This window comes from Struthio camelus, chromosome 6, assembly GCF_040807025.1.
Source record: "Struthio camelus isolate bStrCam1 chromosome 6, bStrCam1.hap1, whole genome shotgun sequence".
In the NCBI taxonomy this organism is placed as follows: Eukaryota; Metazoa; Chordata; class Aves; order Struthioniformes; family Struthionidae; genus Struthio; species Struthio camelus.
The window spans coordinates 11,831,764-11,857,604 of record NC_090947.1 but is presented as its reverse complement, the minus strand read 5'-3'; the positions used below and the strand labels follow the sequence as shown (position 1 = coordinate 11,857,604).

The following is a 25,841-nucleotide window of genomic DNA, read 5'->3' as shown; positions in this document are numbered from 1 at the left end:
TTATGTTAATACACCTACATTTTAAGTAACATTGATCACTGTAAGCCTTTTATTTTATAAGCAGATTTCCAGAGCAAAAGGTTGGTTATTTTTTGATAGTCATATCCAGTTCTGTTCCGGGTAGTTTATTTCCTTCCCTCAGATTTTTTGCCCCAGGGCAGCAGAACAAAATTGGAAGTCAGTATTCTTAGATTCTGTTCCCTTCACCTGCCTGCGCTAAGTAAAACTGGCTATAGCTGCTAAAGAATATAGGTGAAATTCTTTAAGAGCTGCTGTAGGCTCCTAAAAAGTCACATTGAACAAGGAGTAAATGTGTACAATTCTGTTTTCAAATAGATTTCCTTTCCCTGATCTCTCTTCCTCCTCCTCCAGGAGGAGAGGAGAATAACAGTCTGTACCTTCCTCAGGAGTTTAAGGTTTATGAAAGCATTTTTTCAGGGCTCAAGTGAAAAGCTTGCAAGATACAAAAGTGAGAATAGGCTGAGGCTGCTCCCCCCTCCATCCTACTAGAAAACTTTTATAACTGGACTTGTTTAGAAAATAGCTGCTTGCTGAGACACAACTGGAAGTCATGAGTCATCTTCTATTCCCACCTGTAAGAGAGCTCTCTGCAGGCTAGTCTCTCAAAACCAGCTTTTCGCTTCAGCCCTCCGCCCTCCCTGCGGGCGCTTGCCTGGTGGTGTCTTGCAGAACTACTGAAGAAACTAGGACCGGCCACCTACAATACAAACAATATTAAACGTGAAAGCAGTAAAAACAGACGGGAAGGGAAGGTACACATTATGTTACTTACTCGCTAAGGGAAGAGTTCAACTACAAAGCCTTCAAAAAGTCTCAGCTGTTTTCACACACAATTTATAACTACTAATGAAGCCCACCGCTGGAGGGGGGGAGGAGGAAGTCACTTCTTTCAGTTCCCAACAAAACAGTACAAGGTGAAACTTTCTTACATGCTACACGGCTGAAGAATTCCACATTCACCAAAAAGAGCAGAACAAAGTCAGCTAAGAGCGCCGCAGTGAAACGTGGTGAGCGATAAGGGAACCTAATCACTCAGTTTACACCAAGGGCTTGTAAACACAAATGATACACAAACCCTACCGTTTGTTTTGTTACCTTATAAGCCTGTGCTACTGTACAGTACTACCAGAATCTTTTAACATTGTTTTATCTGGTTTACTCATGTCATTTATTCTGATATCAAAATGCCCCTTTCATCTTTTTCTCCGCATATACACATGGGGGAGAAGGGAAAAAACAAATAAGGAAATACAGTGCTTTTCTTCTTAACCTTATGTATCTCAAGATAAAAAAGATCAGCATTTCCTATGTTACACACATAGAAACGGCCTCACCTCAGATGCCGGGGACATTACTCTGCTAACTCTTTAAGGGAATTAAAGCATAGCCTATAAATGTTACTAGGCACCTTATACAGCTATACATACTAAAAGACTTATGAAATAAATGCCATCAATATGCATAATTTGCACAAGTGACTCTACACACAACAATTAAAACAAATAGCTTAATTTGTGAAAGTTGTTGAAAGCTAATCCATCCCCACAACCAGGATAGCGCAGACGAAGCAACAGTAACAACAAGCAACTTAAGACTACTTTCCACACAAATAAACTACCACTACTGCACCTATCAGGCAGAGTACTGCTGCATTATAGCATGACAAAGATGCACACATTAACTACAGTTTGTATGTTTTTCTTATTTATTCAAAAGCTAGGGGATGACAAAAAAGGGTTAAAATGTTTTATGCCACCTATTTTTTTTTTTTACATGAACAAATACTTAATCTATGAAAGAGACTCATTTTACAAGTCCCCCTGTCCAAAAACCACACTCAAATTAGTTTTTATACACAAATGTTTATTTCTCAAATAAACAGCCCCTTTAAACACAAGGAATGAAATCTAAATCTTCATAAAGATGAATCCAAAATGAAATCCCTCCAGTACATTGTAATCACTGTGTTCTTGGTCACTACTGGCTTTAACTGTTTAACATCAAAAAACAAGGACATATTTAAAAAATCATGCTACTGGATTTCTAGCGCTGCCTCTGCCCAGCTCTATACCATTCTCCAATACTTTAAAATTTTACATCAAATCTGAAGCAAGTTTAATTGTAGAACAGCTGTGCATTAAACACAAACAACTGAACGAGAAGATTATAAGATGTAGTCAAGTTCGTAACGAATGTAGGTGTTCTTTTCATCATTATAGATTCTCGGATAATGTGCTATCAGAGCGTCCTGGGAGCCAATATAGATTGAATTATAAATCTTCCAATAAACATCTCTGACTTTGCGGGCAGGGTGAAACAAACCCTAGAAAACAAAACAAAACAATTTTATTAAAAACTTAAGTTCCAAATGCCTGTTATAGAGTTTAACCTAGTTTTGCACAACACACATTAAAGAAAAAAGTAATTACAAAAATTAGCATCACTGTTAACAAAGAAGATACGCTGAATGGGTCATTCCCAATTTTGTGACCATCTAAACTAGCAAGTAATAACAAATTGTTGTTTAAAGACAATTTCCTTATTTTTTCTGCTGGGTGAAATTCCACTGAATATACTTCTAGTTCTGTACTGTCTTTTTAAAATAAAATTTGAAACCTGATGCAGTATATTTGGTAGGGAATGAGTCCTATCTTTGACTCTGCTAATTCTGATTTAATTCTGTAGCGAGCACTAGATAGAAATACAGGGGATGAATGATTATACCTAAAAAAAAAAAAAAAAACCACCAACAGAATAGGAAAGCTCTAGAAGAACACAGTTTTATTCACTCTTTTAATTTAAAAAACGCAAATAAAAACTGCAAAAAATGCACTGTGCACGAGATTGCTTATATACCTTTCACCTTCCTACTTCTAACTACCAACATTTTTGTGCTGAGGCCCCCCACTTAAAATACATACACGCAAATTCCATACCTGCACGTAACTAGTAAAACACAGTCAAGTCTTCTCTACATTGATCTGCATTATGTTCATCCTTGCTTCCCACCTGTTTTGTGTGTTTAGCTTCTATATTCAACACAGCAAGAACTTATTACGCACAATTATATAGAGCAGGAGCCTTTAGACTATACTACTACATACATGTTTACAGAAGCTGAACTGACTAGTGTTGATGCAGTGATGTAAACTCTGATCTTCTACCACTGTTCCTTTGTGCTCTGCGCCAGTTTTAGATGTCTTACCGATTTCCTTGGCTAACAAACAGATAATGTTGATTATTAAAGCCTAAACTCTCTCTATTAATTTGGTTTGTTACTTGTTCGCTTATCTCCTTGTGCTATGAATTTATTCTCCAATCCTTATTTAGCGTTCTCAGATTTGTTCGGTACTTCCATTTTACACATCAGAGTGCCAGGCAATTTTAGCCAATTTTTATTTTAAGTTGCCTACCATTGCTATGCAAGATCCTCAATGTAATCAATTATTTCACTACACCAAAATCTCTGTGTTCATTGCATATTTCCATTACCAAATGCCTGAAATAGAACACCATATTTAAAGTATACTTGAGAGAGACAAAAAGCCAGACTGTGTTCCTTTGCTGGTAACCTCCTTCAGCTGGTTTCTTGTCTCCTGTAGAGAACCCCCTGGTTTGATAATTGCTCTCTCTGCTGTCCCAGCATACATTAGGACATACCTGTAAACAATACTGCAACATTCTGCAGGGACCGATAGCAACTCGGAGGCCCTCCAGAGCCCCCATAACTGCCTGAATGACGTGAGGAGAGGTTTCAAACACGTTAGGCCATACATAATTTAACAAGTGATTAAGAGAATCTTCACAGCCAAATCCATAAACACCAAGAGACATATGCTGCACCACAGCACTTGCTGTTTGTCTGTGTACAAGATCTCTGCAAAGAAAATAACGGGCAGTTAATAAATGATACTTAGAAGCAACGTGATTTAACATGACTTAACAAGAATATTATTTCTTTGCTTTTTTCCAAGAGCGCTAATATACCTTTTTAACCCTATTTATTGACAGTAAGGGGCAGACCAACTAAAATCAGTTAATAAACTTTAAAAAGAGCGGGTTTTCTGACAAATTATTGTGCTCTAACTCAGCAGCAGAAGTACTAACAAAAGAAAGTATCAAAAGTGGTCTGAATATACTAAGTCCTGATTTGCTCAAGATGCATGTATCATCTGGTGATCTTTTAATCTTTAAAAGTACTTGTAATATAGGAACATATAATCTGAATTATTTACAAACAGAAAATGGCTTCTAAATTATGCTGGTCACTCAATATTTTAAAAAACATGGACAATATGCACATTTGCTGCTGTTGAGACCCAATGGTATATGTACCATACCATTATATATATATATATATATATAATATATATTATATACACACACACACACACATATATATATATATACACACTCTAATCATACCACAGATAAAAAGAAGTGCACTCACCTGTCCATTAAAGCATCCTCAAGCAATGGTGTAACAGCATAAATGTAATCTTTTCCCATCTCTCCAATGTATTCAAACAAGAAAGAAAGAGATTTTAACACACCATTCTGGACATTCAGCTCTGGAACTCTGTATTCATTCATGAGTGCAGGCAGCACTGTGAAAGGTGAGCATGTTTCAGCTACAATAGCAATTGCCACTGTAGTACATACTCTGTTCTGTCTTTCCTGTACTTTCAAGTTATTTAGCAGTGTAGCCAGCACATCATGAGGTCTGGAAGAGATAACACACACGTCCATGTCAATAGCTTCAACGAGGATGCGGATATATTAGTCTGAGTTTGAAAAAGCAAGTGGTGGCGCAGGAGGGCGTAGCTTAGCCCTTAAAAAAGTTAAGATAACCACGAAACAACATAAACCAGTGAAGCTGTATAACAGCTTCAGTAACTGTACCATTGTATTTCTTTTACAACCACCATTTCTTCCTTTCTCTAGACTTGATTTTTGCTCTGCCTCTAGTTAGCTTACAAGTTCTGGCGGACAGGAACAGTACCCCCCCACCCCCCAACTATAACTCTGATCCCACAGGTAATTATATACCAGTATGAAATTAAATACATTAATCCTATTAAGAAAAATTAAACACATGAATCCTGTTAAGACTTTGACAGACACAGGCAATATCCTGTACAGAGAAGTCCAATTATGGCATTCCTCAGTAGCTTGCTCTGTCTGTTTTGACTCAGTACTTGGCCACTTAAGAATAGGCACAAGAACAGAAATTAACACTTCACTCTACAGTTTGCTGAGTTGTGCTGTTGTCTTAATAGCAAGGAATCATTTGCATATGAATACAAGTATTAATTTAGTGAAAACAGAGGAGAGTTAGTACTTAAAGGAGAATTTATGAAATAATACAGAAAGGATGTGAATACGTATTGCATTCTCAAAACCGGAGGAGACAAACAGTTCCTTCTACCAAATCATACTGTCACTTGCTAGCCTACAAATCTAGCTCACAAGTGCAGCACCCTTCGCCAGTGAAGAACAGTTGACTATGTTCTCCTCCCGCAGGGCAAATAAAAATCAAGTGCACACCTTTAACCATGTTTTAAATGTATGGAAGTTCAAAGATGTCTCACTAGTAAAACCTACAGTCATCACTACATTAAGTAACTGAGCGTAAGAGCGGATAAACATCAGGCCAACTTACCCAATAGCTTTTGCAATATAACCAAAAGTGTTTACTGTGGCTCTTCGGATAGCTTTCTTATGAGCTTTTAATAATTCAAGCAGTTCAAAGCAGATCCTCATCCATTCTCTAGCAGAAACATATTCTGCACCCCTGAAAGAGACGCGAATGAGTCACTTCTTCAGTGACAGAACTTTTAAAATAAAAACGTACAAATTGCAGAACCTACTTATTTGCTATCAACGCAGGGACACTGCCTGTTTTAAGCAATTTAGTTAATCAGGCATCTCGTTAACATTAGACCTGCACTGGTTATCAATTCACATAGGTTTTTGTATGCAGATAGTACAACACGTTTTAAGACTGCATAAATGGACAGTGTACTACTTACAAAAACGTTTGTAAATAATATCATTAGAATACATTCAATAGACCATCTGCTAAATATGCCATTTTAAGCGTTATGTGTAATTTCCAATTGCAAGAAAATTTAACAACATTGCTACAATACTTGCTTATACAGGCAGTCAAAGATGTTATTAGTCAGCTCACCTGTCGGCAATACGCCCAACAAGATCAATACAATTCTCCTGTACTTTCTCATGTCTGTTCTTCAAAATAGGTGTAAGCCGTGGCAGCAGGTCTTTGATTGGTGGTGTCATCTTGTGCATACCTATGGAATTCAAAAAGGCATATTAAGTTTTATACTGGCTCTTCATTTGGCTCTTGAGCAAGTATGTAGTCAGCCACACAGACGTACCTATCACGTTCACAATAGCCTTAAGTGCTCCAAGTATGCTGCCCAGTACTTCAGGATATTCTTCACCCAGGTACTCATACAACACAACACCCAAGTGTCCCATCAGTTTTTCCTACAACCAAGTAAAAAGATTTAGACTTCAACATTTTCTTGCCTCTCGTTACTACGACAGGCTACAGAAAATTTGGTGGGAGAAGTCAATACCTCTTGACAAGTCTTCATGACAACGGCAGTACGGGAGATCAGGTCAGCGGCCTGCTGCCTAACTTTAGCTGACTTGTTGTTCAAACGCCACAGAACTGTACCACAGATTTGTGGCAAATAGGGTTTAACTCTTTTGCCTAGAGCATTGACCACTGTGCCAAAGCCATTCAGCATCACAGAATCCTGAGTGTGAAAACAACAAAGAAAAATTACAGCAAAAGCAACACCACATGGTTTGTTAATCCTGGGGTCATCTAAAATCATTATTAAAATGCTAACGTTCTGGAATTAGTTTCTGGATTTCAATGACTAGAGCATTACAATCTACACAAGGGTTATAAAAATTTAACTTACAAGTGTAAATTGCTCCATAACTGTAATCTAGCTTACTATTAGTTAAGTCCATCAGATACTAAACACCCTCTGGTCATACCTCTGTGGTCTGTTCCTGGAAGGCATACAAGATACCATCAATAAGCTGTTCTTCCAGTTTATGATCAATGTCTGCTGCCCCCAGATTTCCCATTATCTTCTCAATTGTTTCCATGACCATTTTTCTGTACTGCTCAGCCTCATCCTTCAGATCATCCACAATTCTAGAAATAATTTCTGCTGCTCCAACTTTATTTGCCAGCTCCACCGTTGTATCAACCAACTGAAATACAGAAATATTAAGTCGTCAGCAAACATAGGTAAAATCTACTGTAAGTATTGAAAACACGATTCCCTAGTCCGAAGAGGAGAAACGGCATCATGCTGGTTTCCCATTTCACGTCAGTGGAAATGTTTTTGCAAGGGGGAAAAACAGGTTACCAATGGTCATTTCAGAATAGATTCTAACTAGGAAAACAGTAAAAATGTCCTGCTATCGCAGAAAAAGAGGCAACAGGATAGCCACTGTAGCCACACTACCATTAACGAATAAAGATTACATTTAAGTTCTCTGCAACACTGATGGCATTTTGAGTCAACTATGAACTATTTTTACATTATGAAATCATCCAATGTTTTAAATGCCACATATCAGAGGCAAACTATGTCATCATCAGTGAAGATTCATTCACACAGGAATTAAAAATGTCTGGTATCCTCACATGAGCTTGTGAACCTTCTAGTTATACAGCTTCTAAGCCACTATTCCAAACAGAATTCAGTTTCAGGACAGACAAAATATGAAAATAAAGGATTTAGCTTGAATGAAACGTTCTAACGTGAATCTTGTTTTCTTGTAAATAATTTTCCTCCAAAAAAACAAACAAAAAATACCTGTCTGTAGTTTCTTCTGTCCAATGCCATTCTGTGCTGCCAAAAGTGTTTGAAAAACGGTGGCAAGATCTCTGTTTTAATGTAGTTTGCTTCAACACCATCTGTACCACAACACTGCTTTACCACCTAGTGGGAAATAAAAACCCAACAATTACAATTGTGTCCTTTTTTTTTTTGAAGTGCAAACAGTCATATTCACAGATGTTTCAACATAAACGCAGAACAACAGTTAATCGGTCTGCTTTAATATATTACACTGTCAATGTTCAAATAAATAATTCCGACATACCTTCAATACAATTTTTTTCATCTCTTCATCAGGAGACTGGAACTCTCTGATAAGGATTAGCATGACTTCTCTGGTGTAATAGTTTGCATACTCAGCATCCATCAATGGAATCAGATAACCAATAGCCTTCAAAAAGGCAGCCAAACCCTATTTAAATGCAAAAATACATCTCTAATGAGTTCCAGAAGTTATACATTCACATCACTTCAAAATAAAAGGAAGTATTTTATACTTATATATACCTTTCCTCTGTGTTGACGTATACCCTTCCATAAAGGCTTTAGAACAGAATCAAATGACTCAATACCATAGGGTGTAGCTGCTTCAGCCAAAGCAGCAATAGCCAAAGCACTGATGGTACGAACTTTCTGCTGCTCATCCACCAGACCTGCAAAGAGAATACTGTTTAGTACCGCTTCTTGTGTCTCAGGCTCAAAATAGCAAAAATGTAGGGATAGTATAAAAGGAATTGACTCGAAGTGGAAAAAAAATATTTCTTTAAGAGGAAGCTGAATTATTTCTCAGTGTCAAAAGGACACACAAAATAAGGACCTTGCAATCACACTTTACCTCCTTGCAGATTTGAAAAAACACCAAACCAAAACAAAAACAAAACACCTTAGCTGAGGAAGGCAGGACTTACCATGTTCAATAATCTCAACCAGGCTCCTGAGATGAGGCAAGATAGCACAACCCATAAGAATAGCAATTTGCTGTACAATCTTGATGCCGGTATGCCTAGCCTGCCAGGATTTTTTGCTTTTACAGACAGCTTTCAAGAAGGGTAACAGAGAAGGAATGCCCAAAGCAGAGGCAACAACAGCAAAGGCTCGAGCTGTGGTATTTCGGACATATTCATCCATATTATCAATATCAGGTCGCATCGTGGAGATCATTGTTGCCAAACCAGCAGCCTGAAAGACGTGGAACACACCCAAGTTACATTTACAAACATCGTACTTAGTTATTCTGCCATGTCTAAAAACATACTGCTATATATAAGCTCACTTAGTGCCTTAAGGAAGAACGTAACTTTATTACCTTTGCCAAGTTTGAAATAATTTCTCTGCCTTCCACTCTGGCATAGTAGTCTTCATCAATCAGCAGTGGTTCAATGACGACGAGGATCTGAAGGAGAACAAATTAACATTTCTATTCATGAATACTGTTAGTATTATTTGTGGCCATAAGACGACAATCAAGATTCCATAAATACGTGACGATTCCACGGACCCACAATTAAAGCTCTCTGATCACCAGAAACACTTTTTGCTCTTGTCATGGCTTTTTGTCTTTGAAGAATCTGGGCTAGAGATACTCTCTAGATCAGGTAAGCCCTCCTCCCTCTCCCAAGCGTGCGTATATCATTTTTACATCACGCTTTAATACTATAAAGCCCACAGTCTGGTCACACCAGGAGAATTTAAAGTTTGTCTAAGAAGAAATCTGAAAGTCAATTATCTTTAAATAAAATAAATAAAAAGTGAAAGAAACCCACTCTCTTCCAATATGCAACTGTACGCTGCTCTTGGGAATGATCAGAAAAAGCAAATCAAAGATTAAATAGTAAAGTGCAGACCTTGTGTACATATGGTCGGACCAAGTCATCCAATTTGTAGAGAATTCTGTCAATGACTTTGACAAGCAAGTGACGTTCTTGATCTTCAAGCGTCGGTGACATCAGCAGAGGTAGAATCTGATTAAACAATGGCCCTGCTCCAAATTCCCGAGCTTTATCGGTAATTTGTCGCAACGCAGCCTAAACAAAAACAAACATCCTGTGAGTTAAACTAAGGTAACGATACTTAACAAATACAGAATGAGCAGATGTAAATCAAGTCAAAAAATGTAATTCATTGTTCGAAATAAAATTCTGCAGTAGTAGGAACAAGTATTTTGAGGTCTGTGATCACAATCTCATGCTGCGTTTGTTTAAAAATGAATGTAGCATGAGAAACACCCTGATGCTAGCTCCCACTTATTCAGTTTTCAAGAAAAGCAAGCTCCTGGTCTAACATGAAGTAAGAATGGCTCCATCTGAACAGTAGTTTATACAGCACTTACTTGCATCCAGACAGTTTGGTGCTTAGGTCAGCTTACAGAAAAACTGCAAAGATGACTGCTAATCCATTGCACCATGCACATGACAGGAATTTGAGTAAGAGCTACACTGCCAATTCAAAAAGCAAAATCTAGAAAATTATGAAGCACTGTAAGCACGAAGTGCTTTAACTCCAGTTTTTCGTAACAGTTAAAAATATTTTATAAACTATATTGTATTTAGTGACTGATAATACTGCATAAAACGCAACAAGAATAAACTATACTGAAAGACAAACCAAGCCCTGAACAGATATCAAGATCATCTCAGAACACCACCATGGACAGGTGCAGAAGAAACAAGGTTAGTTTGGAACTAAACCTGAAAACAAATGCAGATTTTTGAAAATTAAAGCGATCTAAATACACCAGAAGAAGTATCTTACCTTTCTCATGGGAGGTGTGCCATTCTTTATTTTCAAAAGTAACTTCATTATTTTTCTCTCCTTCTGTTCTTCGGGACTCAGCGTTGATTCATCAACATCAACCTGTAAATAATTCCAGACATATCAATGGGCATTGCTACATTTTCAAAAGAAAGCAGGAAACATTAGTTAGCATGAGTGAAATCTCATTTACCAGCAGTTTATCAAAATACTGGATGTCATCTGGTTTTAGGAATGGAAGGTTTCCAGAGGGCTGATCATTGACACTCTTCATAGTCCTGTCTTCTGTCTGCATGTGGAATCCAGTCATGCCACCCAAAGGTGTTGGAGTTGCTGTAAGTTTGCGAGCTGGAGTGCGAATAGGTACATAACCAGCTGGTGGGGGAAGAACCTACAGAAAAACAAACAAAAATGGTAAAAACACTTGACTCCTAACTTAAAGAGAACTTCCGCACCCTGCGAGCCAGAAAACTTACCTCACGACAACAGACATAAAACGTTATTAAGTAAAAAACGTGACTAAATCTGCATCTCCCATGGGCCTGCGCCAGTGTTACTGCATACATTACATCTCATGCTTACTCTGACACAAACAAATTCAGTATGACAGTTTGATCTGTGCTTAGCCTGTCCTGACAATACTTCAAAAGAAAGTTCACTTCCATTGCTGGGAGCTTGGATAGATAATAAACTTTAAAAGTCTCCTTACTAAGTTTTAAAGAACACATACTTCAATATTTGTGGCAGTGTAGTGTTCTTTCTCAGAATTTGTGACTCCATTTTACCTTTTTTCTTTTTTTTCTTTTTTCTTTTTTTTTTTTTTAAATAGCAGGGCTTAATGTTTCAATTAGTCCATTCCAGGCTTTCCCACCTTGAGAAGCAGAATAAAAACTAGTCTTCAAAATCACCTTTGCAATAAATCAGTAACTGAACCAAACAAAGGTCAACATGAATTACTCAATACTTAACTAGTATGAAATGTTCTACTTCTTGGACAACTTGGTTAAAAAGGTCAATATCCCCAGGTGGAAAAAAGCATCATAGTCCTAAGCCTGCTGCATTTGAATTCAGATTAATTACCTTATATCCTTCTGGGAACATGGCATCCAATTCTTCATCAGAAAGTGGTCTGTTTCTCTCATCTATTTCCCTCTCCCAACGCCAAGCCTGCAGCTGTTCAGGAGTCATGCTCATTATATGACCTACATTCAAATTAAAAAAAGGATTAAAGAAAAATCTTCTCTATGCAAAAGGAGACAAAGTCGACACAGTACTTGAAATCTACAGCTAATGTTATCAGATTCTTAGAGAGCTTTCATTTATTTTTGGCAACTAGTTTGAAAACCCAGAGCTATAACCTTAGTCTAGGTTCCCTGCCAGAACTGAGTCTCTGTGGACGTTCAAAATAGTATACTGTGCATATACAGATAGCTTTCATACAGGCAGGAGAACATGTCATGTAGAAGTTCATTTCAGAATACAGCGTAAAGATAAACGTTTCATTTGAACAAAAAAAAAAAAAAGCGAACTCTTAGAACTTACCTGGCGTAGGAGTTGCCATGTTCATAGCCGGGGTACCAATGGGTGTTTTCCCAGGTGTCAGAACAGGAGTGCTGCCACCCATCTGGCTTGCAGGCGTTTCATCCCATCGTGACTTTCTTTTACTTGCTCCTGGGGTTGGTGTCTCACCAATTGAATCACCACCACGATCTGTACGAGGAGTCTCAGCCCATCCGCTGCCATGTCCCGGAGTATCTGAAGAAAAACAATACAACTTTTGCAAAAAGCTGAACAGCATCTACTCCAACGACAGCATGAATATCTAGTCCCCTTTACAGTATTTCACCCTCACGTCGATGCCAATCATCTAGTATTACATAGCAATACAGATAGAGAAAGCAAATATGTTGAACAAGAAGCAAAGACTACTTCTGTGATTTTTTTTTAAAACAGTCATTACACTAAAAACATTTAATGGAGAATTTCATTTTATGAAAAAGCATGTTACCATCTTTTTGAACCTTGGCATAACTGGATAAAATTATAAACAATGAGAAAGAACTCAAATAGTCTCTGCACTGGACAAAATACTCCATGCACTCCCTTGATAAAAGCATTATTTTAAAGAATAAAGGTGTTCCTGTTCTCTGCTATGTGAACTTCATTCAAATCAGGCACGTGAGAAAACTCTTTCAAAACTTGTTTTAACGCTAACCTTGTCAAAAAGATTCAGGAGTTCAAAAACAACACCCACACAAACATATCACAAAAGGCAACTCAATGTAAGCTCATTTATGATGTCCTAAATGCACATTAGAGTCTCAATCTGCAGCAGTCACTAGACATACTACAAAATTATGATTTGATTTCTGCTCTGAGTTTCTTTTATGGATATGTGTTAGGCTAACAGGTGGAATTCAATGCTACAAACTCAGGCTAAAACTTCACTTCATATCAGCCACTAGATGTCAGAATGTAATTATTTCTTGTCTCGCTTTCGCTCCTGCTGTTTACATAAGGGGGAAAATTCCTATGCCATTAGCCATTCCTGACTTGCTAGCACTCTGCAGTTCGCCATAAATACATACCTCTTTCTGTTTTAGGTGTTTCATCCCATCGATTTTTGCGAGCACTGGATGTGGCACCTCCATGGCCTGGTGTGGCATGACCAGGTGTGTCCCGTCCAGGTGTTGCAGCTCCTGCTGGTGTATGACTGGGAGTAGGATCCCATATTTTTGAGCCTGGGGTGGCACCAGGAGTTTCACTGCCCTTGGCACGGCCTGGAGTTTCATCCCATCGCAGAGATGGAGTATGCCCAGGAGTCTATATAAGACAAAAGCAAAAGTATCAATATCTCTCATATTATACGGTGAAAGACGGTTCCTTATCTTTGTTAAGTAAATAGGTAAGAAACTTCTGGAATTCAGGAGGATTAGCATTAAAAACGTCTTTGCATATACACTGATGAACACAGGGATTATTACCTCTGCTTGATCCCAACTGGATAGTTTTTTAGGTGTAGCACCAGGAGTCTGATCAGCTGTCTGATCCCAACGCCGCTTGCGTTTTGAAGGTGGCTGAGATGAGGCTCCATTGACGACTTTAAGCTCTCCAGCTTTAGCTTTTTCTGCTAGCTGTTGCCTAATTTCCCTCTATTCAAGGGCACAAAAAAGACAGACAGAAGAAACACATTCTTAAGACAGTCTACTCAGAACATACATTAAGAAAAAAATTCTGCCATTATATTACACGTTTTTGAGCTATTTTTTGAGGTTTAGCTCAAGTAACATGAAATTGGCCATTCCAGTTCATTATCTTTTCAAACCCTTTTATACCCACAGAGCAGCTATGTGTTTGGAGGGCACTGCCTTTAAACTGGTCTCTTATAAAAGCTCATATTACAGCAGAAACGCAAATGCATTTTTTGGAGTGATACCAGTTTCTTTTACCTATACGTGGGCTTTAAAAAAAAAATCATTACACATCTGTTTCATAATGGTTTTCTTTAGGTAAATTATTTAAAAAGAAAGGATGAGTTTAAAAAAAGTATGTTGAAAATACGTATGAGTTGCCTCCCATGGCAAAAAAAAAGAAACTCTCATTTAATAATTAATTCTCCAAGATGAAATTGTAAAGCATATCACACTAACAAAGATTTTCTCTTTATCAGTGGGTCTATAAATAGTAGATTATCAAAAATTTAATTAATTCCTCAATAAAGGTTAAATCAATAAGTATAAATTAACATAAAATTATAGAGCTCACTCGAACTACAAGATCTTGATCCAACTAACAATCTGGCACTGTAGGTATTACACAAGATATTTGATTATATTACCATCACCTTTTTAACTATTAAAAGGAATATTTAATACCCACGAATAAAGTACGTATTTTTTAATCTTCTTTTTAATCTTCTTTTAAAACCATATGTTAACCTTACACCTATTCATGGTACTGCAACATCTGTGTTAAATCCCGCAATAAAAGCCTTTTAAAATTTTCCTGGATGCTCCTTTAATAGAGCTTGCAAAAACAAACATTTCTGACACTGAGTCCCCCTCAGCGATTGCTAGTTTTTTTGTCTGTCATTCTCTGAAAGATAGTAAACAACAAAATTTCTGAGGTGCTATAAAAAGTCTTAATTAAAATATATTCAAAGATTGCTTCTCCTTCCATTGTTTAGGTATTATACAGAACAGATGTTTCAGAAACTTTGATCTTTAAATTCTACTGACTTTCAACATATGAACAACAGGATTTTCCAAAGATAGACGCTCAAGTGAGGAAAAAATTGAACAGAACTTCAGCTCCCACTTTACTTATCGCGCTTTCAAAAGCTGAACAATGAAATTATGTTCAAATGACCCCTCCCCCCCCCAACACACACACACCTCTTCTTTTGTTAAATGCTGTTCACGCATAACATCCATATATGTTCTGGCATTCATTTTAGGATCTGGTGTCTTCCCTCCTGCAGAAGAGAACAGCAACAGGAATGGAGCACAATGAGTACAGGATAAGCAGAATGTACTGACTTCTTCTATTGTCCTGCTCTAATATTATACTATTCCATGATCATTTAAATTTTACTTTTTGATTGAAAATTTTAAAAATTACATGTATCTTACGTTTATTCAGTTTGCTGATCAATTTAACCTGTTTGAACACAAACATAGCTACTGCAGTTTCAAACAAATATTTTAAAGCAGATATAAATGATAAAATGACAACACAGTTAAGAGTCTCCAGTAGTGATGGGTTCCTGGGTTGCTAATCCGGAATACGTACACTTTCGTGCCTTTGTCTCCATCAGCAGTTCTGACTTCAAGCAGCAGAATAGAAGCCTAGAAAATTATCTCTTTACCATTAGTAACACTTTGGAAAGATATTTATATTCAAAACATTACCTTGTGTAAGCTGCTAAATCCTAGTTGTTATCTGACTATAAATAACTATTGCATACGTGAGTAATGATTTAAAATGCTTTATCATAAAGATCTATTTATATGTTTGACAAATCTGGACAAATCTCCCATATCTTTGAGTGTCATATTGTAAAAGGGCTTCATTCAAAATACAAAAAACAAAAAAACAAAAAAGCAACCCAAAATACTGTTTGATGACTCTTTCCCCCTCTTTTCTTCTCAAGGTACAATTGCAATTGGGATCTGAATGCATTACAGTACATATACCACCACAACGATACTCACAGGTAATGGGTTTTGTATACCATATGCTGTTTTATGCTGTGTATCTTGAGTGAGTTTAACCTTTAAATACTTTACAAGAAGCCCAACTTTATAAAAATGAGACTTGTCAAGAAAAGCACTATTCTTTAAGAAAAATGTGCAGATTTGCTATGCAAGTGGTATAGCATAACAATTTAGGAAAAAATAAATTAAGTAAATTCTTAAACATTTCTATGCTGAAGATCATTGCCCAATTGGCTGTGTCATTCTGACACTAGCTTTGATAGGACTTTCCTTTGGAATACTTTTTCACCATAATCTACACAGGATGTGTTGAACTGCACCCTTAAGAATGCAGACAGGACTGGCATATAGCAGTACTGCTGTAGGAAAGAAATTAAGGACAGTTAGTATGGGCCTGTGAATTCTGACAATACATGTTTATATCAATTACAATTAAGCAAGTAAAATAATTACTATCCCTATTAATTCATGCAGGCTGAAATTCTAATTCATAAAACCTGCAAAACAGCTGCTAATTTTAAGCCAACAGGCACCTTATTTCCACACGTGAAACTCAACTCACCTGAAGAAAGTTTCTATCAGACCCACTACACCCATTTTCCTGACTTGCATTCTAAAATTATCAGAACAGACTTGAACTATTAAAAGTATCAAAGTCTTATATATGCTTTTGTTTCTTTTAGCTATACCACCTAAGTTTACATAAGGTGGTAAGAATTAGGTGCTCTATTTTGAGAACTAGCATTTCAAAAGCAGTAATGCTTTAACTCTACTACTTGGAATGAAAACTTTCAAGGTACTGAAAGAATTTGAGCACTCAATACACAAGTTGTTCAAAGTATAATACACAACCCAAAACAAAATGAAAAGAGAAACCTTTAACCCTTTGTGTTTCTATGGCAATGGCTCATTATTTTCTTGTCCTTCTACCTGGAAAGAAAACTTGTATTATAAAGATGAAGAATATGGCATCTAGGATTTCAACCAAATCTATATAAAAGGGGGATGTTTAAAATGAAACTAAGTTTATAAGCATGCCAACAGAAATCAAAGGGCTAAAGACAATTTAAGACAACAAACTTCATAACGGGTATAGAAAAGTCAAAATAAATTACCATCTGCAAAAGGATCAAGACGCTCAGGGGAAATTATCATCATCCGCCTGTGCTTTTTGTATTCATCTTCCCGATCTGCAATCTTCTGAGGACGGTGTTCTGCAAAGGGATCATACTAAAAACAGAAAAATGCCTGTTAGCCACAGATGTAAAAAGAACGGTATGAAAAAATGTCAAGTGACTATTTTGAACAATTATTTGAAAAACGACTGGTGACCGTATTTACTTTCAGTATCACTAAAAAGCTTTTTTTTTTTTTTTTTTAAATGGCATCCAAGTAGGAAAGTCAAAACACTATGATAAGAGAAATCTCACTTCTGTAACAGGAAAATGATTTTTTTTTCAACGCAGAATTTCTGACCAAATTTAAAAAAAAAAATCAATTTTTGTCAAAAGTTAAGAAGTTTATTTATTCTCTTCTAAAGCATTTCATGCTGTTAGCCTTTTCCTGCTTTTTACAGGAGACTTAGGACCTATTTTATATGCTTTTAAGTTTCACAGAAAAGTACTTTAGGAATATAGAACCTACACAATTAAAATTTCTTTACAAAAATATAAGCATAAAAGACATTAAGCTGTTCCTGTTATTTTTAAGTACCCTATCTATAAAAAAATATTTTAAAATAGCTTACTGTATATGCACACATCACTTAACATGGGGAAATGCCAATTTTAAGCACTCTGTGCAATGCTAAAATAAAGCAGCAAGAAGCTAAATTAAAACGCTGTTACCCTTTGGAAATATCTTATAGTTTCCCGGTCTTGGAAAACGTTAAGCCTTCTTCCTCCGAATACCTACAATAGTATTTCAGCATGTTTTAAATTAAGATGTACCTGTTCAGTTGACTGTGGTATGTCATTAAGCAATGCCACTGGAGCATGGTACCCTGGCTTCTTCTGGCCAAGCAAACTTGTAGAAGAATAGTCATCATCATCCTGCCAATAAAAAGACAAGGCAAATTTATCAAGGGATAGTGCATAAAATGATGCAAAATTAACATACGATAGCCTAGAATGACTAGAATGGCTATTCCAAATTTTAGCAAACTTTTTCATATATCTTGTTTTATTACTACCAAAAATCACCTGCTGAATCAGATAAACATACCCACGTCACTTAACGTCTTTTTCTCTACAAGGCTCAATATTCTGCAATACATTGCACTTCATCAAGCATGCTATTTATACTAATTATGTAAGTCTGTATTTCATCCTACTGCTATCCGACATTTTCCGAAATTGATATAGGAGATCATTATACATAATAAAAAGAAGTGCACATAAAAAAAGTTATTTGAATTTATTTAAAAAACCTGCTGGTTGTAAAACAACATTTCAGGAAATAATCCTAAAACACACTTTTAAAATAAAAGACGTTTCAGAGGTATATTAAAGTACTGTTTATTTAGCTACATGTACTCAGTCACAACAGTACTAACAAGCATTTAGAATGCTCTGTGATGCTTTTGCTATGTATTTCCTCATATTAGTAGCCAGCTTTAGTATAATAATTACGAGAACCCCCCAAAATGCTCTTAAAACTATGAACCAGTTTAATACTAAATTGTAAATAGCGTTCTTTCTTCTTCTCAAAAATATTATTCACTTAGTATAACACATAGCTGTCTATGCCTACTCATGATCAGAACTGTAGTTTCATGATTGGTTCTGCAAATGAAAATGTGGTCAAATGTTTAACATTAGAAATTAACATAAACTAATCTTATAATCAGGACACATAAAGAGAACATAATCAATTCTCAATTGAGACAATTCTCAAAACATTTGCTCTAAAACTTGAAATGAAGTAGAAACAGAAATCTTAAAATATTCACTCAAATTATTCTTCCCCATGTTTTATTAGACTTTTTCATCATCATTTTTCATCTCGGCAGCAATGACGGAATAAAGTTAATAATTATTTTAATCGAGGCTAACACGACTTAAATACCAAACCACAACTTTTTGGCTTCTGCCTACGGCTACATGACTTTCAAAGCACATTTCAGGAAGTACAAGCCAGACTTAGAACTGAGGAGCTTCCAGGATAAGACATGTTTCATCCAGTACAGCTTTAACTAAAATAAACTGCTTTTACTTCAGTAACTGCCGTTCAAATCTACTCAAAACTAAAGCTGAAATGCTTAGAATGCTTTCCCTGAATGAATGAATAAATGAAACCACTTACATCTTCTAATTCAGTTGCTGCAATAGAAGTTACATATCCAGCAAATCTGCTATCGCTGCCACCATAAATTTCTTGATCATAATATCCTGTGGAATCAAGGCCTACTCCTTGTGCTTCATCAAGAGCAGGCTTTTTTCCTTGAATTTCTCGAATTTGTGCTTCGATATCTAGGAAAAAGACACGAACAAACTCAGGTCTTTTTACATATACTCATACACACACATTTATAAATACATATATAAAAATAAATCTCGCTTTGAGATCAGTAACAACTCTTGATCATCTTCAAATTATGTTACAATGTAATATTCATACTACTGTGTTCAGCAAACTTGAGTTTTTCATCCAGTTTCAAAGAGCTTCCCTAGGCATGAGCTATCACATATAAAATTATAAAATCACAATGTATAAAAGCAGTTTTTCCTTAAGCTGGGATAGTATACAGCACAGACTAGTTCAACTGCAGGGCCTAAAGCAAGCCATTCAAACCCACTAATATTAATACATCTCACCTTTCATTTTGAGATAGAAGGGAAGATATTTTCTATAATCATTTTACAACGTTATTTATATTCGCTCCACAATACTGTTTTTCAACACCACACCAACATAACACTATTTCTCAATCAATGTAATTCGCTCATTAAAAGGCCTTTTAAGAAGTTATTACTAATTAATCAACTAATTTTACTAAATTAACACAGTCTGTTTAAAATAGATTTTGTAAGTAGTTACTGTAGGAGTTGTCTTACAATAAAATCTGAAGACATTGAATAAAATTGAACTTTATTCAAGGACAAAATACCTAAAATATCAAAACTGTATCATCTTTGAACAAATCAAACAAATCTGTTGCTGTATGCCAAGTTAGAAAATTAATTAGCATCAGTTTCTCTTCACTTTGGAAGCTAAAATATAATTTACTCACGAGTAATCCTGCCTTCACCACCACCTTTGAAGGTTCTGCTGTTATTCTGGATGACAAAACACTTACCCTACTCCCTACTAATGCAACCCTATCTAAACAGGAAAAAATGGGAGCTTTGTCACTCTTAAACGTGTCAGATCTGACTCTTACCCACTCTAGTAGCCATCTTTGGCCCTGGAAATTTGGCACTTTTAGAAAGAACATTAACTGGTTAATCCAGAAAACAAGGAACCAAGTAAAACTACACTGTCCTCCTACTGTTTTGTAACAGGTAAGAAAGGAAGTCACAATAATTCAATGGTTGTTAACAAATGCAATTGGGTATACTAAGGCACAGCTATGCCCATAAAAACTGTTAACTGTTTCTTTTTGTATTTTATTTGATTCAGTAGATATGTAAAGACAATTATCCATACAATCTGAATTTCAACAGACCAAGCAATTATTTTCTTGTCTGAAAAGAATTGCACTTTATGGTTGAAGGAATACAGCAGACCAGGTTTTTAGCTTTCCCCATCTGAAGTAGTACTGATTGCTGTGTTTCCTTCAAGGAAACTTGCCAATTCACAAAAATTGCAGAGAAGTACTTCTAAAAAATAATCCTATCTATCTTGACTCCTTCTCACTATTTGAGTTATTTACTTCTGTTGCTCATTTCTCTTTTTCAGAATGAATGGATGGATTTCACAAGGCTTTCCCACCCAGGTATCTTGCAAAAGGCACCATACTACAGCATGTGCTCACAAATCTGGCAAAGATTTAAATTAGAATATATGTATCTTAAATGTTTTAAGACTATTACTAATCAAGACTATTGGACTTGAGACCACTAAACATGATTTTGAGGGATTTATTTTGTGGTTGCAAGACTGTAAATTAAAATTGCTTAGTTAAGAAGTAAATTGATACTTCTGTAAATGTCAAGACGGCGTTATTTTCTTCTCACATACTGCCACTAAAAATACAAAAAAACCCACTATATACCATATTACGCCTCCAGCACAAAGGCACGTTTTGCGTAGATTTAACTGAACGCACAGTTTTCCCTGACAAATCTTTGTGGTGTACAGCTATGAGGGAGAATACAAGGGTTACATGTTCATATGCAGCCCGCAGGACTGGCAGCTAGAAACACCAACTTTGCTATAAGCACAGGAGAGCTGACAGAGAACTCCTGCAGTGCTTCTGACAGGTAACAAAAGAAATAGCAGGGGTATGTTTCTAAACTATCTAGAGTTAAATGCACAGAGATGTATCAGACTGGCTGACAAGAATTATCTTGCTCTGTGCCAAAGAAGGGCTTCCCTTAAACCTTCGCAGATCTCAAGAAGCAGCTCAGTTGGACAGTCACCTCTGTAGCATCTGCCCAGCCCTGAATCCATGAGAAGTCTTAACAAAGGCTGGCCATGATCATCTGCTGAATCCTGCCTCTAGGAACAGCCAGCTCCCCCTAAAATCCCTCACGGGCAATTCCAGTAAGGTGAAAACTTCAGGCCAGTTGCTCAGACGTAGACAAGACGTTAAGTAACGAAACCTACTGCTGCTGAATTAAGTAGCTCTGTCTTGCCCACAATCGTCTCCCGTCTTCAGAGGCATGTTAGCATATGGTATCCCATTAACTGATGTCGTCTTCAGGCATTCCGGTTTTGTGAAGTTATCCTACAGGATTGCTGAAGTGATAACTCAGAGGTACTTTTCTCACAGGCTTATTACTTTTTTCTGGTTTTGATGGAGTTTTTTTGTTTTATTTTTCAAAGAACAGATCAATTTCCTGACTCCATTTACAGCCTGGTGCACTGCAGCACTGGGGCGAAAGGGAATACCTGACGCTAGCATTGCTGCCAAGGACAACACTAGCACCGCGGGCTTCCGCAGTGCTTTCACGCTGTTTCTCATTTCTAAAAAGCAGTAACTAGGACTAGATGCTGCCTCTTTAGCTGTATATAAAGCCCTAATTGCTGTATGAGTTCAGCACTAAAAAGCTTACAGTTCTCTCCTAGGATGCAGAAAGCTTTCCATCATTTGTCCACTGAATCAACTAGACCACACAGCTCAACCAGCTAAAGTACCAGCAAGTACCGTGTTGTGCAGAACGTGTCAAAGAGCTTTGCCTATGCTTGGGCTCCCACCACTATTACTATCAACAAAGCTGAGTTTGTTAAAGCAATTGTGGGAGTTCTGCAGCAAAAGGCCTTAAAGGAAAAACCTTCCCCTATTAATAGTTCTTAGCAACACCTCACAGACTAAGCCCTTGTGCTCTTATTTTATTCTGTAAATAGCTATATCTACTGAATAGGGTGCAGGTGTCAATTGTTTGTCATAGGCCTTCTCCTTTAAATTACAATGAGTACAACTGTTTGCAGATAAAACAGCATTCTCATCTTCCTCAGAGCAAAACCTGCCAGCTTATTCTAAACCACAAAAAGAGTCGGCATGGAATCAGTAGGGTTAGCAAACCCCCACTTATGGCCATGATCATTTTCAACCAAGGCAATGAAGTCCGTAAGTGCTAGACTTACAGTCTAAATGAAGCACTTCTTAAAGAGAACATCCATTTGATGAGCTGCACCCTCCCTTAACCAGCAGGTTTAAAAGGTCTGCAGCCAGACACAACTCGATTGCAAGTTTCCAAAGTACCACATACTTGGCAGGAAAAGACTTTAGTTTGAGATTAAAGAGATGTTTACCTTCCTTGATCTAGCCAGCATTTTCTAGAAAAATCTAACACTCTATTTAAGAAAGCATTTAAACATAAAACAGATGAAGAATGAGAGTAATCTCGATAGCTTAGGAATGTGATTTTGTAAAGCGAAGTACTTGTCTGATGATTTACTGAACCAGGGCCTAAACACAGAAAGTTACTTCGATCAAACAGCAGTAGAGACCACAAAACACAGCACAACATCCCACTGATCATCCCCTTTCTGTATTTTACCCCATTCAGTAACTTTAACATATTTTGGTATTTTTGAAAGAGTACTTTTAACATGCACAATTGATTTGGAAAATACAGTGAATACATAACATGAAAGTGAACACATATGAATTGAAAGTCACTGAAAACCTAGTTCACAGTCAGATCATGATAGCCCTTCTCAAAATACATACTCCACTATTATAAGATTAGTTCCATCTACAACGTTTGGAAAGGAAAACGTTACTCGTCATTAAAAAAAGAAAGAAGAATCATTCCCTGTATTGAAGTAGTATTTTAAGTATTTTAGAGTGGAAGTAGTTTCTATGTTTTCCAATTTACTAATTATATTTTTGCATTCTTAGCTTGCCCTGTGCAATCCTAATCACTTTAGGATTCTCCTCCGTGTTAGGACTAAATCTTTATTATGTTTGGAGGTTTGCTTCTTTTAACCTTTTTTCTTATTTAACAAGGCACTGTCAATTAAAAACCTATTTTCAGTAGCATTTCAAAACTCAAGCACTTAAGATACTTTATAAGTTCCTATTTTATAACCTTTTTATAACTTTGAAACTTTAATTTAACTGAGTATTTCCCTGTAGATCATGCAAGTGAAATAATCCCAAACTGTGTGAGATCTTTTCCAAGTTGTGTCTTGAACACATCAAATCAGCAAGTATTTAAAAGCAGTACAAAGATGTGAAACATCTTAAGAGAATTTAGTAACAGATAACTCATTCAATTTAGGAGATAAGTCAGGAATAAAAAAAAAAAAAAAACATACAACTCAAAAGAAAAAAAAAATCAAGTCATTCAGCCAGTATGTCTATGTAGGGCAAGATAACATTACATGATGACTGCCAATTGTACATAACAATTTATTTACATACCAAAAAACCCTTTAAAGCCTGCTTCAAAGCTAATCTGTTAATACTCATAACTGGAAGCATGACAACACTTCCGTTAAATTCAATGGACCATGACTTGCTTTAGTGTATAAGAAAAATAAGAAAAAACATCATATTGCTATTTTATTATTAAAATATCTTTGACTAGTGAGAGAGACAGAGCACTGTGATGTGTAACACCCAATTGGGTAATATCCAATACAAACCTTATACATGCCATAGCATATAACCAGAAGATAAATAAATTCAGTAACTCTATAAAAAACATTATAGAATGCTAAAATATAATCTCAAATTATTTGGGGGGGGGGGGGGGAGAAGTGAAGAAAATTATTTAAGCTTCCCCTTCTTACATAAGCTCAGACCAGATCCTGCAGTCCACGTCAACCTGGAGCTGCCTCTAAATTAGGAATTTTTTTCAGTGCAAAACTTACTTCCCTGAGAGACAGCCTGCCTACCTCACTTGGTACAACCATTGTCCAGAAGTACTTTTTGATTAGTGAATCCAGTATGTAAATTAATACAAAGCACAGCAGTTCATCTATCACACGCAGAAACATGAGTAAAAACACAAAAACAGAAAACATTTGCAGGAAAGCATTAAGCAGTACAATTCTAAAAACAACACCATTTGCTTTAAGATACTTAAGAGCTAAACAAACCCCTGACATTGACAAAAGAGATAGCTTTTATTCATGCTGTACAGAGCCATGTAACACCTCAGAGAGCAACAACATACTGCCTGTAAAGACCCTCACTCACAAACTGCTCAGAGATCAGTTTTCCCATGTAAACCCCCAGTCGACAGGAAGCCTCCGTGCTGAAACGGCATTTTAAAAGCCTGAGACCTCACGCTGCTTTTTCCCCTCCTTCGGGGCATTTTTCTCAACAGCGCCGTGCCGACACGACGCCTAGCAACAACTCAGGCCATCAGCATCACAGCTCACCCTGCGCCCGCGGCCTCCGCTTTCTAGCGGACACAGGCCCAAGGGCTCACTTAAACAAAATAAGCGTGCGTTATTGACGCGCGTCACGTCAAACCGAGGCGGGCGGAAAGCGCCATTCCGAGCGGGCGCCACGCAGGGGGCAAGGCCGCGGCGGCGGAGCGGGGCCAGGGCCGGGCCCGGCGCGGCCCACGGGCGACCGGGGCCGCGCTCACGTCGCCGCCGCGCCGCGGCGGCCTCTCGGGGTCAACAAAGCCGGAACTGAGCGGCGCCCCGGCCCCGCGCCAGCCGGCGGCCCGGGCATGGCGGTGACACCGCCGGAGACGCCATTACACAAGGCCCAGCCCGCCCGGGGCGAGCCCGCCCGGCCCCGGCCCCCGGCCGCGCAGCCGGGCCTGACGCGGCCCAGGAGTCGGGGAGAAGCGGAATCGGAGGGCCGGGGCAGGACACGCGGGTACCAGCAGCGCCGCCGCGGCTCTATAGGGGCTTTTTACCTTCGTGGGTCTTGGCGATCTTCGCCATTTTGTCCAGAGCGAACAACGCCGAGGCGGAACTGGCTCGGCCCAGCCACTTCCGCTACAGAGGGGAGGGGGAGCGGGGCCTCAACGCGCAAGCGCCAGCTGGGGGGCGGGGCACGGGTTGAGCGCGGCGCGGGGCCCCGCGCAAGCGCAGTGAAGGCCGAGAGGCGGTGCCATTCTGCCGGCCGGGCAGCCCCGCGAGCCAGCGCCGGAGCCCCGCCCACGCCGTGATGGACGGCGCGGTCAGCGAATGGCAGGGCGGCTGAGCGGTGCGGAGGCGGCCGTTGGGAGGGGCGCGCCGTGGAGGAGACCGTTGGGAGGGGCGCGCGCGGGGGCGGCCGTTGGGAGGGGCGCGCGCGGAGGGGGGCGCTGAGGCGGGCTGAGGCGTGTGGCGCAGCAGGGCTGCGGGCAGGGCCCAAACGCAGGGCGAGGGCAGGGAGCGG

The 25,841-nt window shown here is 38.1% G+C and overlaps 1 protein-coding gene across 3 annotated transcripts; it reads right to left on the bottom strand.

Annotated features, from left to right (window-relative positions):
• Positions 1–1,863: 1,863 nt before the first annotated feature.
• Positions 1,864–25,511, bottom strand: SF3B1 (splicing factor 3b subunit 1). Of its 3 annotated transcripts, XM_068948241.1 has the most exons (25): positions 25,375–25,511; positions 19,187–19,353; positions 17,833–17,934; positions 16,999–17,113; positions 15,062–15,141; positions 13,652–13,819; positions 13,256–13,490; positions 12,210–12,422; positions 11,748–11,869; positions 10,861–11,058; positions 10,668–10,769; positions 9,761–9,940; positions 9,223–9,309; positions 8,825–9,095; positions 8,424–8,569; positions 8,182–8,328; positions 7,893–8,018; positions 7,060–7,281; positions 6,627–6,809; positions 6,423–6,534; positions 6,215–6,335; positions 5,684–5,815; positions 4,472–4,744; positions 3,682–3,898; positions 1,864–2,344 (listed from the first exon to the last, which is right to left on the bottom strand). In XM_068948241.1, the coding sequence occupies exons 1-25, from the start codon at positions 25,400–25,402 to the stop codon at positions 2,186–2,188; spliced, it is 3,906 nt and encodes a 1,301-aa protein (XP_068804342.1). In that variant the 5' UTR covers positions 25,403–25,511; the 3' UTR covers positions 1,864–2,185. The 3 variants fall into 3 exon arrangements, with proteins under 3 accessions (XP_068804342.1, XP_068804344.1, XP_068804343.1); XM_068948243.1 differs by lacking the exons at positions 17,833–17,934; positions 19,187–19,353; positions 25,375–25,511 and adding an exon at positions 15,459–15,514 and having other exon boundaries at positions 16,999–17,017; XM_068948242.1 differs by lacking the exons at positions 16,999–17,113; positions 17,833–17,934; positions 19,187–19,353; positions 25,375–25,511 and adding an exon at positions 15,459–16,242.
• Between the last annotated feature and the right edge of the window lie 330 nt (positions 25,512–25,841).

Coding starts and splice junctions, on each gene's coding strand:
- SF3B1 (XM_068948241.1), bottom strand. CDS start 25,402: ATGGCGAAGATCGCCAAGACCCACGAAG. Junction 6,535..6,626: donor TCATGAAGACTTGTCAAGAG/GTATTGACTTCT, acceptor ACTTGGTTGTAG/GAAAAACTGATGGGACACTT. Junction 3,899..4,471: donor GAGGATGCTTTAATGGACAG/GTGAGTGCACTT, acceptor TTTTCTTTGCAG/AGATCTTGTACACAGACAAA.